At 34.7% G+C, this 16,333-nt stretch overlaps 1 protein-coding gene and 1 long non-coding RNA gene across 2 annotated transcripts; both read left to right on the top strand.

The window, feature by feature from the left end:
• The first annotated feature begins 1,797 nt into the window (after window positions 1-1,797).
• LOC109092005 (SWI/SNF-related matrix-associated actin-dependent regulator of chromatin subfamily A member 5-like) lies at window positions 1,798-13,614 on the top strand. The gene is made up of 23 exons (XM_042763187.1): window positions 1,798-2,085; window positions 3,218-3,340; window positions 3,477-3,643; window positions 4,161-4,261; window positions 4,397-4,497; window positions 4,741-4,920; window positions 5,011-5,166; window positions 5,269-5,400; window positions 5,520-5,588; window positions 6,421-6,530; window positions 6,661-6,887; window positions 6,989-7,110; window positions 7,214-7,366; window positions 7,535-7,667; window positions 8,157-8,305; window positions 8,417-8,536; window positions 8,627-8,734; window positions 8,805-8,918; window positions 9,560-9,682; window positions 9,822-9,954; window positions 10,039-10,157; window positions 13,135-13,354; window positions 13,439-13,614. Exons 1-23 carry the CDS (start codon window positions 2,005-2,007, stop codon window positions 13,612-13,614), a joined length of 3,117 nt encoding a protein of 1,038 aa, XP_042619121.1. The 5' UTR covers window positions 1,798-2,004.
• A 508-nt stretch (window positions 13,615-14,122) lies between these two features.
• LOC122146042 lies at window positions 14,123-14,931 on the top strand. The gene is made up of 3 exons (XR_006160728.1): window positions 14,123-14,151; window positions 14,387-14,546; window positions 14,739-14,931. It is a non-coding gene; the product is annotated as an uncharacterized LOC122146042 (long non-coding RNA).
• The last annotated feature ends 1,402 nt before the right edge of the window (window positions 14,932-16,333 follow it).

Here is a 16,333-nt window from a genome sequence, read left to right on the forward strand (position 1 = left end):
AATTATGATATTAATCCCCTTAGGAAAAGAGTCCTGTTCACATTCCACTGTGTTTATTGACTAGTAAATACACCATTGTGGTATGTGAATGAGGAAACTGGGAAAATAATTAAGAAAATAAAAAGCGTAATGGTATTATAACAGCATTCTTCAAAGTACTTACACGGCCATGTGGATATTATGGTATATTAATACTGCAATTATTCATCAGCACAATGGTAACTGAGAGATCAGGGAAAGTTGTCACAAGCTTTATTTTAGTTACTACAAAGATTTGTGTCAAAAGTGCTGGTTGTCTTTGGAATGGTTTTGAACACAAAAACGGATAAATTTTGTGAATTGTGTTTGATCTAAAAACATATTTGTATTTATTTTATTATTTTTATATTTTTTTGTAGTAGCTGTGAAACAAGTGACCACACATACATGCATTCAGACAGGAATCAGCTACCTATTGTGACAGTTTAACTATAATAATAACTAATGCACATTAAGAAACAAATGTGAAACATGTAAATATATTCTATCAGAACACTACTAAAATAATTAATAATGCAATCATTAAACAGCTTTAAACTGTATTAATTGTATTATATGAATTTACATATGCAGTTTGATTTACTTAAAAAAATTAAAATGTTTTTTTTTGTTGTTGTTTAATAAATTAGGTTCAGTACATAATTTTGTCAACAGTAAAAGATATTTCTAAAAAACAATGGACATCCCCAATAATTTTTTTTTTTACTTTTTAAAATATATATATATATCTATATATATATTATATATATATATATTATATAAAAAAAAATATATATATATATATATAAGTAATATTATATATATATATATATATGTATATATATATATAGACAGTCTCAAAAATATTTGGCACATATTGATTTTTCTTTTTAAATTTGCAACAAAATTAACAGAAAAGACAACATTTAAATGAATAAAGACAAACCTTTTTTAAACAATACAATTATAAGTGGACTATTAGGTTACACTATATGAAATTTATATTTATTTATTTTTTTCTTTTTGTAATTAATTAATTCATTAATTCAGTCAAGAACAGTTTAAATCAACAATGCTATTGGGGCATATTGTAATGTTTAAAAATATGCACATTAAGAAAAAAAGTGCTACAATGTAAACAGATATTTTATCAGCACACTACTAAAATAATTTGTAACCATTAACAGCTTTAAACTGTATTAATTTGAATAGTTATTAGAATTGTTTAGATATACTTTTTTAAAAACAATAAAATGTTTATTTGTTTTGTTTACTAAATTAGGTTCAGTACCTAATTTTGGCAATAGTAAAACATATTTCTTCTTACCAAAATGAAAAGGACATTCAAAAAATTGTTTTTAAATAAATAGATTTACAAACCTTTTTGTTGTTGTTGTTGTTGTTTTGTAAATGCATGGCCTCAAAAGATATTTGGCACGCATTGATTTTTCTTTTTCATTTTGCAGCAAAAAAAAAAAAAAAATGAACAGCAAAGACAACATTTACATGAATAAAGACAAACAATATATTTTAAACAATATAATTATACAATGATTATTGTATTAAATGAACTAAAACGTATTACACTTTTGAGGTCTTACAAGCAAGTGAATTTTGAGAGTTCAAGTATCTATCAACATCTTTATGAAAATAAAAAATAACATATTTTTATTTAAAACAAATTAGGACTGTAAAACTGTGTGAGATATAACAATAAACGCGCATATTGATTTGCATTTCACTTGTAGAGTAAGAATGACATCACGCGCGTCTGAAATCTCGCGATAGTTTGTGGCCGGGCCCGTTTTGCGGGAACAGTGTCAACAGAAAAGCCGGGGGCCGTGAATGACGCGTGGTGAGATTGCTCTATTTGGGCAATATTTTGAAACTTCCCAATCAAACCTATATACTTTTTCGGCTTTTCGGGCCTGTTTTAAACGGAATTACTCGTCTACATAGAGAAACAACGGAATTAGCCAGCACATCATGTCCCAAACAGAAAGCAGCATGGAGCAGCAGCAGCAGCGGGAAGAGCCGAGCCAACTCGACCCGGCCGGTCCGGCTGATGTGAGTGCCTCTTTCCCATCATTTCCCACTTATAATCACACCCCAGTTCACCTGGCACTTTAAAACACAGACTGGTGGAGCTGGAAACCAGGCGCCGACGCACCATCCGATCTTGGCTCTAAAGTGCAGCTGAAAGTTTTTGTTAGCATGTATTGTTCCGGCTCAGATGAATAGATTAGCCGATCGGCGACCATTTTCACACTCATAACAACATCTGATCACTTTTTACTCTGGATGGAGTGTAGACAGATTGTGCGGTTTAATGTGTTGTTACCGTCTAATTAAACATCAGTGGTGTTGTTGTTATTCTGCTAACGTTACTTTTAAAGCGCTACTTTATTAAATTAACCATACTTCGCTTTATGAGTCAGGCAGGTACATTTTTATGGCTTGAGCTGCACTTATCCAGGTGCACTCCTCTTCTTATTGTAGACTTGATTCAAAATAAAAGTTCCGTTCTGTGTGTAGTGTGACTCTAAACGGGGAATTACCCGCCATCGGATCGACGAGATGCCACAAAAGTCACCGCACAATGACATTTATTAGACGTACGTTACTTTAATGCTTACTACGTTGTCGTTTAGGCGTATTTTAAACCTTCACAACGTGATACGACATTTTGTTACCTAACGTGTCGATAGTTTGAGGTCATTTGTATATCAGTAAAATAGAATGCACGCATTTAAATTGTATGTTTATCTTATACTGATGACGTAATTGTGCCCTCGTGGGCGTATCCCAGATATTGTCCAATCAAATGCTTCATGAGTGAAATATCCCTAACCTTTAAAAAAAAAAAAAAAAAAAAAAAATTATATATATATATATATAATTTTTTTTTTTTTTTTTTTTTTTTTATATGGATATATTATGTGCATGTTGGAGATCTTATTGTGAATGGTTCATCCATGCATTTTTTTATTTTTATTTATAAATGTGACCTTAATTTTTTTTTCTTTTAAATCATAAATGCTGTAACTTGAATGGAAGTATATCACAATATGTACAAAAGACTGTCATTGGGAAATATCGAAATGGAAAAAGAAACTGTCCGTCAGTTTTGTCTTTTTAATCATTATTGTTGTTTTTTGTTTGTTTTTATTTTTTAATTTATTTATTGATTCTCTTTAAGGATGATGCTTCAGAAAGCGGTCAAGATGAAGCATCGGATACAGCAATGGATAGTGAAGCGCAGTCGTCATCACCTCCCTCGGCAAAGGAAAAGGACCAGCCGGGTGGATATGAAGAAAAAGTGGTAATGCAGTTAGCCTTCCATAAAAATCAAAGTTAGTTGAGGTATAAAATGCATATGACGGTTATACAAGAATGTCGATCCGTATGTAGACGTGACGTTGTGTGTATTGTTGACTTCTACTGCTTTGTTTCAACAGAAAACAGACCGGACCAACAGATTTGAGTACCTCCTGAAGCAAACTGAAGTGTTTGCTCATTTCATCCAACCAGCTGCCCAGAAGACCCCAACTTCACCTCTAAAGATGAAGCCTGGCCGCCCTCGCATAAAAAAAGATGAGAAGCAGAACCTGCTCTCTGCTGGAGAGTGAGTTTGCCCACACTGTTCCAGCAGAAGCAGAAGTTTTCCCATCTGTTTTCTCCATAAAGATCATGCTGCCAGTGATACAGATGTTTAACAACTTCATATGTTATTAAAAGTCAATTTTCCATGGAGTAAAATAATGGGAAAGTTCTACTTGAGGGAACACTCTTTAATTAAATTTTAATGCAGTTTTACAGCAAAAATATTATGCTGTTTTTCTTATACTCAGTTTTGTATTTTAAGTATTATTTTTGTGTAATTTCTCTTAGTAATATTTGTGTTGTATAATATTTTTATTTAGTAATTATATCAGTATAAAAGTCCTATTAATATATATATAATCTTGAATTTTTTTTGAGTATTGTTTTTTTGATGCAGACGAAAAGAGCAAGAGTGGGAGTGTTTTGTTTTTTTTTTTAAATTATAGTTTGAATTTGAATTTAGATTTTTTTTTTTCCTCATAAATCATGCAGCCCTAAGTACTGCACTTATTATCTGTTTAATTCTGTTCTTTTTTTAGTAACCGCCACCGTCGGACTGAGCAGGAGGAGGACGAGGAGCTGCTGAATGAGAACAGCAAGGCCACCAGCGTTTGCACACGTTTTGACGATTCGCCTTCCTGTGAGTTAAACGCCCAGTAAAACCCTCCATCTCTTTTATAAACACTTAGAATGGTGTTTTTATACGAAATGAGGTCAAAGGCCTCTTGGTAGTTTTAAGGAAAGCTTATTGTGGCCAATGAACGTTTATTAACAGATGTGAAAAATGGCAAACTGAGAGACTACCAAGTCCGTGGACTGAACTGGCTCATTTCTCTCTATGAGAACGGAATCAACGGGATCCTTGCTGATGAAATGGTATGACCCCACCCATGGATTCATTGTCCTTTTAGTAGTAAATGAAGAAATATATAATCGTTTTGAATGGTTTGGATTTTGGATTGGTGGATTGTTGGACTTTTTGGAAAATTTATTAGTGAAACTCTCTTTGTCCATCTTTTCTTTTTTTATAGTTATAAAATATTTCAGCACTCAGAAATTGGTTTTAATCTGTGCCCATTACAAATGGCTCACACTTCTTGTTGTCTTTCGTCCCATCAGGGTCTTGGTAAGACTCTACAGACCATCTCTCTGCTGGGCTACATGAAGCATTATAGAAACATTCCTGGACCTCACATGGTTCTGGTGCCCAAATCCACCCTGTATAACTGGATGAACGAGTTCAAGCGTTGGGTTCCCTCGCTACGAGCTGTCTGCCTCATCGGGGACAGGGATGAAAGAGTAAGCAGGAATGGATTTCCTGTGATCGTATTGTTCATTAGAGTTTAAACTATCATAAACTGTCCCATCTAATAAGACTTCTGGTTGCAGACGGCTTTTGTCCGTGACACGCTGCTGCCAGGCGAGTGGGATGTGTGCGTGACTTCCTATGAGATGGTTATAATCGAGAGGGCCGTTTTCAAAAAGTTCAACTGGAGATATCTGGTTATTGATGAGGCTCACCGTATCAAGAATGAGAAATCAAAGGTTTGCAGTTGCATCCATCTTCCATCTGCAGCACGTTTGATTGATTGCGAGTCCCTGGTTTCCTTTAGTCTAAAAGTAAACTGGTAAAGTTTGTTCTTTCAGCTTTCAGAGATTGTGAGAGAGTTCAAGACCACAAATCGATTGCTGCTGACTGGAACCCCACTACAGAACAACCTTCACGAGCTTTGGGCGCTGCTTAACTTCCTGCTGCCTGACGTCTTCAATTCCTCAGAGGTGCCACTTCTTTCTTGCATATTGCCACAAGAACTCTGGCATAAGCACTTGTTGTGAATGGTGTGTAATCTTTTGAAATTGCCTGTAATGAATGCCTTTTGTCGTTTCCTTTTGTGCAGGATTTTGATTCCTGGTTTGACACCAATAACTGTCTGGGAGACACAAAACTGGTGGAACGTCTGCATACTGTGAGTACATTGTCCTTTGACTACTATGTAGACATTTATAGCTTGAATCACGTGTGAATGTCATGAAAACGTTTGTTAAAATGTGTACTTGGGTCAAAAGGAAATTACTATATTTTGGAAATGTACAGTATATTTTGGATTGAGAAATATAAGCATATGGTCTTAATTTGGCTTAATTTGAATGCAATATTAATGCAAAATTTAAAATAGTATTTTTTAAGTGATAAATTTCAAATGCATTTTTATATATTTTATGCTTAAAATATTGAGAATATTAAAACATTTAAAGTGAGAATAGATTTAAGCAAAACGTGTATTTTAAAAAAAGTATTTTAAATATTGAGAATATTAATAAAAACATTTAAAGTGAGAATAGATTTAAGCAAAACGTGTATTTTAAATTTTTTTAAATATAAAATTTATTTTAAATATTCAGAATGTTAGTAAAAACATTTAAGCAGAATAGCTTTAAGCAAAATGTGTATTTAAATAGATAAATTTTTTTTTATGTATTTAGATTTTTTGTTTAAAATTTTTATTTGAATTGTTTTAAGTGTTATTAATAAAAATATATAAGGAGTGAGATTTTTTTTTTTTTTTTAATTTTCAAAAATCATTTCATTTTCATTGTGCATTCCAGTTAATCTCAATCATACTGCAGTCGGGTTATTTTGATTAGGTAAAAAATAACTAACAAATACAGCTAACTAACACAATAAAATACAATAAAAATATAATAATTTAAAAAAACATGATTTTTGAAAATAAAAAATGGAGCTGTCTATCTATAATTATTATAAAAAAATAGATTTTTAAAAATATAAATTGGAAGATTGTTATTTTTTTAATATATATGTGTGTGTGTATATATGTGTATATATCTCTCCTCCCCAAAAAGGAAATCAAGATGTATATTGGGCTCAGCAAGATGCAGAGAGAATGGTAAATATTATTAATACCCATGTATGTCTGAAATGTGTTTCTAGGTTGGTTTACCAGGCATTTTTTAGATAAATAGCTCAAAGTATCGCTATCTACAGACAAATAATGAGCTGTTATAATTTGTCTTTAGGTACACCAAGATTTTGATGAAGGACATTGACATTCTGAACTCTGCTGGGAAGATGGATAAAATGCGTCTGTTGAACGTGTTGATGCAGCTCAGGAAGTGCTGCAACCACCCGTACTTGTTTGATGGAGCGGAGCCTGGCCCGCCCTACACCACTGACCTCCACCTGGTGGTCAACAGCGGAAAGATGGCGGTACTGGACAAGCTGCTGCCAAAGCTCAAAGAGCAAGGTGACCGCTTTACTGTCCGACATGCTTCACAGGGGATAACGGTTAAATGTCTTGACATGTTGGTTTTAACATGCCTCGTTTTTTTTTTTTTCTGCCTGCAGGTTCCCGTGTGCTGATCTTCAGTCAGATGACCAGGGTGCTGGACATTCTGGAGGATTATTGTATGTGGCGCAACTATGGTTACTGCCGTCTAGATGGACAGACTCCTCATGAGGAGCGACAGGTGAGACAGTGATTTGAGTCGTAGCTATGAATTTGCCTTCTTTCATAACTGAAGAGCTCAGTGATAAATAAACACAAACGAATGTGTCTGTAACCTTCTTCAGATCTCCATCAACGCCTTCAACGAGCCCAACAGCTCGAAGTTTCTGTTCATGTTGAGCACCAGAGCAGGAGGTCGTCGGATCAATCTGGCCACTGCTGACGTCGTCATCATCTACGACTCGGACTGGAATGCTCAATTGGATCTTCAGGCTATGGTCACTATGCACACTGATTTAGTTTTTTTCTATCTAGTCTGTTCTATGATGTTTGGACTCGTGTAGCATATTGCTTTTCCTCCTCTGCCAGAACTCTTCTCCACAGCAGCATCAGACCTCTTGTGGAATGGAGTGTTGATTTATTTTCAATGGATTTTCTTTGTTCAGGATCGTGCCCACAGGATTGGTCAAAAGAAACAGGTGCGTGTGTTCCGTTTCATCACGGAAAATACAGTGGAGGAAAGAATTGTGGAACGTGCAGAAATGAAGCTCCGCTTAGACTCTATTGTCATTCAACAAGGTAAGATATGAAACAAATGAAAGCTACTTAAATAATATTTGTCAAAATAAATAAATATAGTTTTTATAAAAATGATTAGTCTCTATCTATATAATATTTTATAAAATAATGATATTTTATACAATTATTAGTCACTTTTTCCCTCAATTCAAGTTTTCTTGTGTGTGTGTGTGTATATATATATATATATATATATATATATATATAGTATATATATATGTATGTATATGTGTATAATTAAAACTATTATTTTATAAAATTTTTATATCTATCTAATATTTAAAAAAATATAATTATAGTCTCAATTTTTTATTAGTATATCTATCTAATATTTAAAAAAATATAATTATAGTCTCAATTTTTTTAAATTAATTTTCACTTTTTTTTAATTCATGGGATTGTTGTTGTTGTTGTTGTTGTTATTACCATCATCATCATCATCTTGTTTATTTTTTTATTAGTATAGTTAACACTGTTGCTTCCCAACAGGCAGGCTGGTCGATCCAAACACGAGCAAACTGGGCAAAGATGAGATGCTGTCCATCATTCGACATGGTGCCACTCATGTGTTCGCCTCTAAGGAGAGCGAGATCACCGATGAAGACATTGATGCCATCTTGGAGAGAGGAGAGAAGAAGGTAGGACCTGATCCAGGGAAATGACTTCACAAAGCTGAACTGAAATCTAAAAAGAATGTATCAGTTAATTTCGAGAAATGCTCTTTATGACTTTACTAATGGTTACTTTAGACGATGGAGATGAAGGAGAAGTTGGCCAATCTTGGAGAAAGCTCGCTGAGGAACTTCACCATGGACACAGAGAACAGTGTGTACAACTTTGAGGGTGAAGATTACAGAGAAAAGAAAAAGGTAGTGCATTACGAATCAAATCGCAATGAGTACTTGTCATCATAGTGTTGGGTTGAAAACGCTAGACTGATCTGAACTCCTCCTCCTCAGGTCATCACTAACTGGATTGAGCCACCCAAGAGAGAGCGCAAGGCCAACTACGCTGTGGATGCTTACTTCAGAGAGGCCCTGCGTGTCAGCGAGCCTAAAGCACCAAAGGTATTATTAACCCTCACGCTCAAATTGTAAACCCTAGAGCTGTTTTAATGGATTTCTCATGTTCCCTCAGGCTCCCCGTCCTCCCAAACAACCCAATGTTCAAGATTTCCAGTTCTTTCCCCCTCGGCTTTTTGAGCTGCTGGAGAAAGAGATCCTGTATTACAGGAAGACTATTGGCTACAAGGTGTGTCTATATTTGAGCTTTTATGTTGGGGTCCACAAAATTGACACTTTTTACACTATTGTTCAAAAATGTGATCCTTTTTTTGTGTGTGGTTTTGTCTCATATGCTCACCATGGCTACATTTCTGATCAAAACTACAATAATACTGTGAAGTGAATGCAAGTTAAAATAACTGTTTTATATGTAAATGTTTTATTCATGTGATGTGGTTTTGTCTCATATTGTAAATGTTTTATTCATGTGATGCAAAGCTGAATTTTCAGCATCATTCTTCCAAGAACAGCTTTTATTTGAAACAGAAATCTTTTGTAACATTATAAACGTCTTTTATGAGTCCTTTGATGACATTTTTTATAAATTTGATGAGTCAATTGTTTTAGTTTATTTATTAATTTATTTTTTTAATGTTTTTTTAATTGTTGTGTGCTCTGTGTGTCATTCTTATTCAAAATCTAAATTAGAAATATGGAACATTACACAAGTAGAAAGGATTGCAAATGAAGTTTCATGGTGATTTTAACTTTCAGTATGTTCATATATTAACATGCAGTTCAATGAAGCGGTGAATAACAGTGTAAAAACTCTTCAGAAGCAATTATCCCTACTACATTTTCCATTGCATGATGTCACTGCACTAACAGGTGCCAAGAAACCCCGATCTGCCCAACTCGGCCCAAATGCAGAAAGAGGAACAAGCCAAGATCGATGAAGCTGAACCACTTAATGAGGAAGAGCTGGAGGAGAAGGAGAACCTCCTCTCACAGGTAAATCATTCATGACGGCCCACTGGAGTTTACTTCATATTTACTTGACACCTTTTAAGTGTAATTAATCCCAGTGTGTTAATAACATTAAACTCCTTATTCTAGTCTGAAGTCATGTCAATATGTCTTCTGTACTCAGGGCTTTACTATCTGGACCAAGCGTGACTTTAATCAGTTCATCAAGGCCAATGAGAAGTGGGGAAGAGACGACATCGAGAACATCGCCCGTGAGGTCGAGGGCAAAACCCCGGAGGAGGTCATGGAATATTCTGGTATGTCAATATACGGCTCCATCAGCGCACAGCTCAACCTTATACAGGAAGTGTTTGATTAAGATGTGTTGTGGTTGTGTGCAGCTGTGTTCTGGGAGCGATGCAATGAGCTGCAGGACATTGAGAAGATCATGGCTCAGATCGAGAGAGGAGAGGCCCGAATCCAGAGGAGGATCAGCATCAAGAAAGCACTGGACTCTAAAGTGAGAGACACTCGCCATTGTTTTATTTTATTTTATTTTATTTTATTTTATTTTATTTTATTGTTACAGTCAGTTATACATTTACATACTGAGAAATTGACTTTAGTATTAGGATTTGGTTTAGGGTTAGTTGCAAGCCTTTATTCATAATTTACTGTAAAATAAAGTGTTCCCAGGATTTATAGTTCAGAGCAGAGATGTTATAGTTCACTAAAACCAAACCTTTTCTGTTATTTAAAATAAACTTAAAAAAGGGTTAAACTGATTTCAGGTAGTATCTTTTTTTTTTTTCATTTAGTTTAAGTACTAAAATTACTAAAACTAATGAATACAAATTAATACTATAGACATTTAAAAACTAATGAATACAAATTAATACTAAAGCATCCAACAAAATTAGTGAAACTTAATTTAAAGTGAAAATATATAAAAGTTATCTAATCAAAATATTAACAAAACTATTTTTGTATATCAATCATACTGAAATAATTAAGATTCTAAAGGATCAAAATGATTCTAATATGCTGCTTTGCATTTATTATCATTATTAATTTATTATGATCAATGTTAAAAACAATTTTTGCTGCGTATTTATATTTTTGAAAACATACCTTTCAGTTTTCCTTAAAATAGAAAGTTCAAAAGGAACAGCATTTATTTAAAATAGTGTTACCGGAATTTATAATTCAGAGGAGGGATGTTAACTAAAACCATAAACATAATTGCTACTTGAAATAAAATGATTTAAAATAGAAAGTTCAAAAGGAACTTATGTTCTAAACCATGAATATATTTTTTAAATAAGTTTTTTTATTACATGAAATAGCTTTCAATTATACAAATCCAAAAAAAAAAATGTAAAAAAATTTTTTTGGGGGGTATTTAGGAAAACGTTGCCATATGGCAACAGTGTACCACAATGGAAAATGAACCAAAAAAGTAGTTTTTTTCTCATTAAACTATGATTTCTTTTCTATTTAAATTGACATTTCTTTTAGATATTGATAGATTTTTATACTTTGAACTCATGCAAACCAAAAGTAAGTAGGTTCTTATCATTTAACCTTCAAAATAGTACTTAAAAGTATTATAAAATAATGCTTGCAAACGGACAAAAAAAATTCGCTTTTGTACCATATATGCATAAACAATTCATCAACTTTTTTATTGTTTTACATCCACAAGATTCAAAAAACAAGTCTTTTTGAAAGTATTTTTATACAAGTTTAAGTAAATGTATGGTATCATGGAACATGCACTAATAACCATGTGACAACATGAAAACATAAAATTCAGGTATTACGAGTAGGGGGCGCCCCTGAAGTAAAGTGACAAAAGTGACAGTCGATGACATTTGTCAAGTATTGTACCCGAACCCCTACTCCGGAATTGGTGCTCTGCATTTAACCCCCATCCAAGTGCACACACACACAGCAGTGAGAAGTGAACACACCGTGAACACACACCCGGAGCAGTGGGCAGCTATATATCCCATAGCGCGCCCGGGGAGCAACTGGGTTTCAGTGCCTTGAATCAAGGGCACTAATTAGGGAAGTCTCAGCTATGGGTATTGAGGGTGGAAGAGAGCGCTGTTCACGAGAAATTATCACCTTTCCCGATTCTCCACCCATGGCAGGGTTGTCCCCACCCCGACAACTCCTACCCAGCACCTGAGAGACTCAAACCGTGACCTTTGGGTGAACTAGTCCAACACTCTGACTTTTAGGCCACAGCTGCCCCTCAGTGTGGGTTTTTCCCAGTCCATCACTGTGCACATGTCTCAGTCCAACTCAAGTCACAATTCATGACATCCCATGAAACTGCAAAAAGCAGTTCCTTTCAGCTGTGATAGCAAAGGTGCAAGTCACATTTGCTGCACTTCATGCGGACGTATCCCCCCTTCACCAGGGTATTTGCACTTCCCTTTATTCTCCATGACAGGCCAACTCTGCACTTCTTCCTATTGCCCTTTCCATAAAAAATAGCTGTATTCTTTCGGAAATGAAGACATAATTTTGTTATTTATACATAAATACAAAATAGACTACAATAAACACTTCAAATCATATAAATAACTGTGATAAGTTTTATTGATGCTACTATCTATACAAAAAATCCCAATGGGGAAATACATTACTGCGCAATCCCCACTCTGGTACAGTGTTTTCCATATTGCAACACCCCTATTTTGTTCCATAGGTGGTACAGATTGAATTTGCACTGTGCTTTATATTTTCTTAATTTACAGTAAAACTATGTTAGACAAAATTTATTTATGATTGAAAATATCTAATTTGGCTTACCAAGAAATTGCAAAAAATCCCCCTTGAGAAAAGATGTTTAGAAATTAGGTTTAATAGAGCAATTTCTGGAGCACTTCAACAGGTGTCCTTCTGTGTGAGGGTGATCAGTGGGAAACGGAGTTTTTTGGGAGACAGACCAGATTCAGTTGTCATGTGACTTAAAAAAACAGCACGTCATTGGCTACCTTAAGGCCTAGCCTTTTAAGTCCCAGAATGTGATACTATCGTAGTTTTTTTCAGAATAACAAGGAATGAGTATAAATTAATTGTTGCCATATGGCAACTCCGTACCATAGAGGGTTAACTGATTGTCAAGGCCATTTTCTGTTTAGTTTAGCCGTTGAACACTAAAATAGACTATAAATAAATAACGAAGAGTTGATAAATACATATGGATTGCCCACATGACCAAAAAAAAAAAAAAAAAAAAAACAAAATATATATATATATATATATATATTTTATTATTCTTATTATTAGTATTATTATTATTATTACTATCATAATAATAATAATCAAAATACTAATAATAAAATAATATATACTATAATAATAAAGCACCCCTCCAAAATTACTAAAATGTGAGTAACAGAAAAAGAAAATCTAATGCAAAATATTTACAAACTATTTTAGTATACGATGCTAAAGGCATGATGTTTTGTTTTCCTCTTCAGATTGGCCGTTATAAGGCACCGTTCCATCAGCTCAGGATCTCGTACGGCACCAACAAAGGCAAGAAATACACGAGGAGTGAGGATCGATTTCTCATCTGCATTTTGCTGCACAAACTGGGCTTTGACAAGGAGAGCGTTTATGATGAGCTGCGCCAGTGCATACGCCACTCACCCCAGTTTCCGCTTTGGACTGGTTCCTCAAGTCGCCCGCACCGCAATGGTGAGATTTGTGTGCCGGATCACGAGCAATCATATAATATTCATCCATTCAAAATGTCCTAACACTGTTATGTACACCGCGGAGCTTCAGAGGAGATGTACACACTGATCACGCTCATTGAGCGTGAGAACATGGATCTGGCAAGAGCGGAGAAAGCGGAGAAGAAGAAGAGGGGCCCTCGCCCCCCTCCATCTTCGGTGAAAGGGCCCTTGGCCGTCGTATCGTTCATCACCACAACCGCTGGCAGACCTGAAGATTGAGCTCAGACCGCTGGCAGACTGCAGATTGCGCTGGTCTCTCTTTCCCCATAGGCCCAGAAACGCAAGCAGATTGGACCGTCAGAGACGCGGCCGCAAAGAAGAAGCTCAAATTGTGATCAGCGTCACACCTCACTTGGCGAGGACCTTCAGTACAGCGATTCTTGCGTTTGTTGTTAAAGCTCCAAGATGATTTCTTTTCATCAACAGAAACCAACAACCACACACACACCCCACACGCACAACCTGTGGTCAACTAACAACGTTTCTATAGCATATTCCTATAGTTTAGTGACATGAGCAATATGCATGTTATCAAAAAGGACGCACTTGGACCAATGACTAACATTTGCATATACCTATAGAATCTCTCTGCTCTATCGTCCATTCTCTCTGTCTATAAAACATAAAGCCTTGTTCCTACTACAGGGGGAAGTCAAAGTTGGCGTTGGTATTAGAAGGATACACACACAGATCTGGTTCAGTGAAAGGAGCTTTTTCATTATAATCAACCAGCACAAATACATTCCTGCAATAAGTGTAAGTAACAATTTGACAATTGTCAAAGAAAAAGTTGTGCTTTTTGTCTCTCTTGCTCTAATAAACGTTTTTTTTATATATATATTTATTTATTTATTAATTTTTTTTTTACAAAAGACAAACTCTGTTGTTTTCTGTTTTTTTGTGAATTTTTGCTTTTGCCAACTATAAAAGTGTGGACTGTTTTTGGGGGGTGTTTTCCATCACCTGTATTTCTCTTCCACATGCTTTTCAGTGATGCTCTGTTAGAAGAGGGAAATTCAAATCACTTCAGTCATTGCCAAGATCTTGAAGAATACATCTTTACACGCTACATTTTGAGGTTTTTAACTTACCTCACTCATCTCACTCCAGAATCTCAAAGGACCAGTCTTTGTACTGCTGAAGAGATCTGAGTAAGTGACCAATATCTGAAGATGTGTTGTATCAAAATAATGAAAATAACTGTATAATTTAACTTTTTTAAACGCCCCTGTATGGTCCTTTTTGTTTTGACATGTTACTGTTTTTTATTGTATATTTCATACTAAAAAAAAGATAATTGCAAGTGTGCTATTAAGCAAAATTTGTCTTTTTTTATTTGTCAGGAATATGATGAGAACCCTGTATGACTTGTCTGATCTGAGACAGACCGGGTTTGGTCAGCCGCCTCCCAGACACGGTCTGAACTTGTTGTGGTGGTTTGCTCATGATTGTGTTCGGATTGACTATAACGGTCATATAATTGCACAGTACAACCCTGAAAATGGAGCGTTTGGTTTCCACCGATTCTATAATATCGATAATCTTTTTCTTAATTTATTTTATCTTACTTTGTATTAGGTAGGCTGCATGAATGCTTTCTTTCTTACTGCCTGATTATGTCACTGAGAATTACACTGGATATTCAGACAGCAGCAACAAAGATCGCATCATTGTTTCCTTTGACTCAAGGTTGAACAGATTTGTGAATATTTATGTTACACAGCACTCAGATCAGACAAACTTTGACCAGAATCACACCTACTGTATTAGCACTGATCTTCTGGAGATCATTCAAGACTTGAACCGTGAAGATTTCCTCAGAGGATGCACGAATCGTTCTGAACATATATCCATAGACATACCTCAGTCAGTGCAGAGTCAGTCCACTTGTAAAAAATGCTGCTCTCTGTTCTCTTGTGTATTGTTTGCTGTGATCGTTATTGCAGCTATTGTCTGGTTTTTTAAACAATGAAAATATAGTTTTCATCCACTGTTGTTTGTTATTCTAGCTAATTACACAGCTGTCATTAGGTGCTTGTCTCTTTTGGATGAGCGTGTTATTGATTTGAATACAAGAATTACATGTTTTTACATGTTAATTATATGAAACAAGACTGTATGTTTATTACTGCATACTTTTTAATCTTTAAAGTAAAACTAAGGAAAAATATTACTATTAATAGTTATTTGAATATTGGGCGACACATCCCAATCAAGGTCTCAGTGGTTATGCCCGGATTTATAGTCATTTTAGTTTCTTTATTCATATTAGTTGTGCTATGGTTGACCATATACTGTATTATATATTGTTCTGCTGTATTAACTGAACTAAAAGTCCAAAAAACATGACTGTATGATATTCTTTAATTATTTACACTTGGCTATGAACTTGTATATGTTTAATATTACATATATAAATTCGAAACCTGAATGAATTATAATACATTTTTAATGTGATTTAATTTAGGCTATAATATATATGAAAATGTGAATCTGAGTGAGACATTATAGTTTATGATAATCTCAAGATTGTGTCAAAATGATGATATTTTTGTATGTTTTTTAATGTTAGATAAATGTGATCAACCTCGTAATGCCTGAGCAAAGTTATGTAGACACCACTCATCTCTCGTCTGCGTCTATTCCTGAAGGCAACTGCTCTTCTCTCCTCTCTCTCTTCCTCTTTCTTCCAGTTTAACTATGGAAGAACTAAGGTCTTTATTTTATCAGCTTTGATTCATATTTTAACTTTGAAAAACTCATTCCATGCACAGATAAATGCAACTAATACTGAACCTGACACAAATGGTACACAAACCTCCCCTTTAGCATTGGGGTATGTTTTCCACAAAAAAGCCAATAGGATGGTTCACTGAATTGTACATTTTTTTCCTGGACAGAAACGTTGGTCATGTTTTGTAGATACAACTAAAGGTCT

Source organism: Cyprinus carpio, chromosome A1, assembly GCF_018340385.1.
Source record: "Cyprinus carpio isolate SPL01 chromosome A1, ASM1834038v1, whole genome shotgun sequence".
NCBI classification, from domain to species: domain Eukaryota; kingdom Metazoa; phylum Chordata; class Actinopteri; order Cypriniformes; family Cyprinidae; genus Cyprinus; species Cyprinus carpio.

Excerpts from the sequence above, each read along its gene's own strand:
- LOC109092005 (XM_042763187.1), top strand. The coding sequence starts at position 2,005 with ATGTCCCAAACAGAAAGCAGCATGGAGCAGCAGCAGCAGCGGGAAGAG. Across the intron at positions 5,401-5,519 it reads ACGTCTTCAATTCCTCAGAG|GATTTTGATTCCTGGTTTGA; the intron begins GTGCCACTTCTT and ends CCTTTTGTGCAG. Across the intron at positions 8,735-8,804 it reads GCGAGCCTAAAGCACCAAAG|GCTCCCCGTCCTCCCAAACA; the intron begins GTATTATTAACC and ends ATGTTCCCTCAG.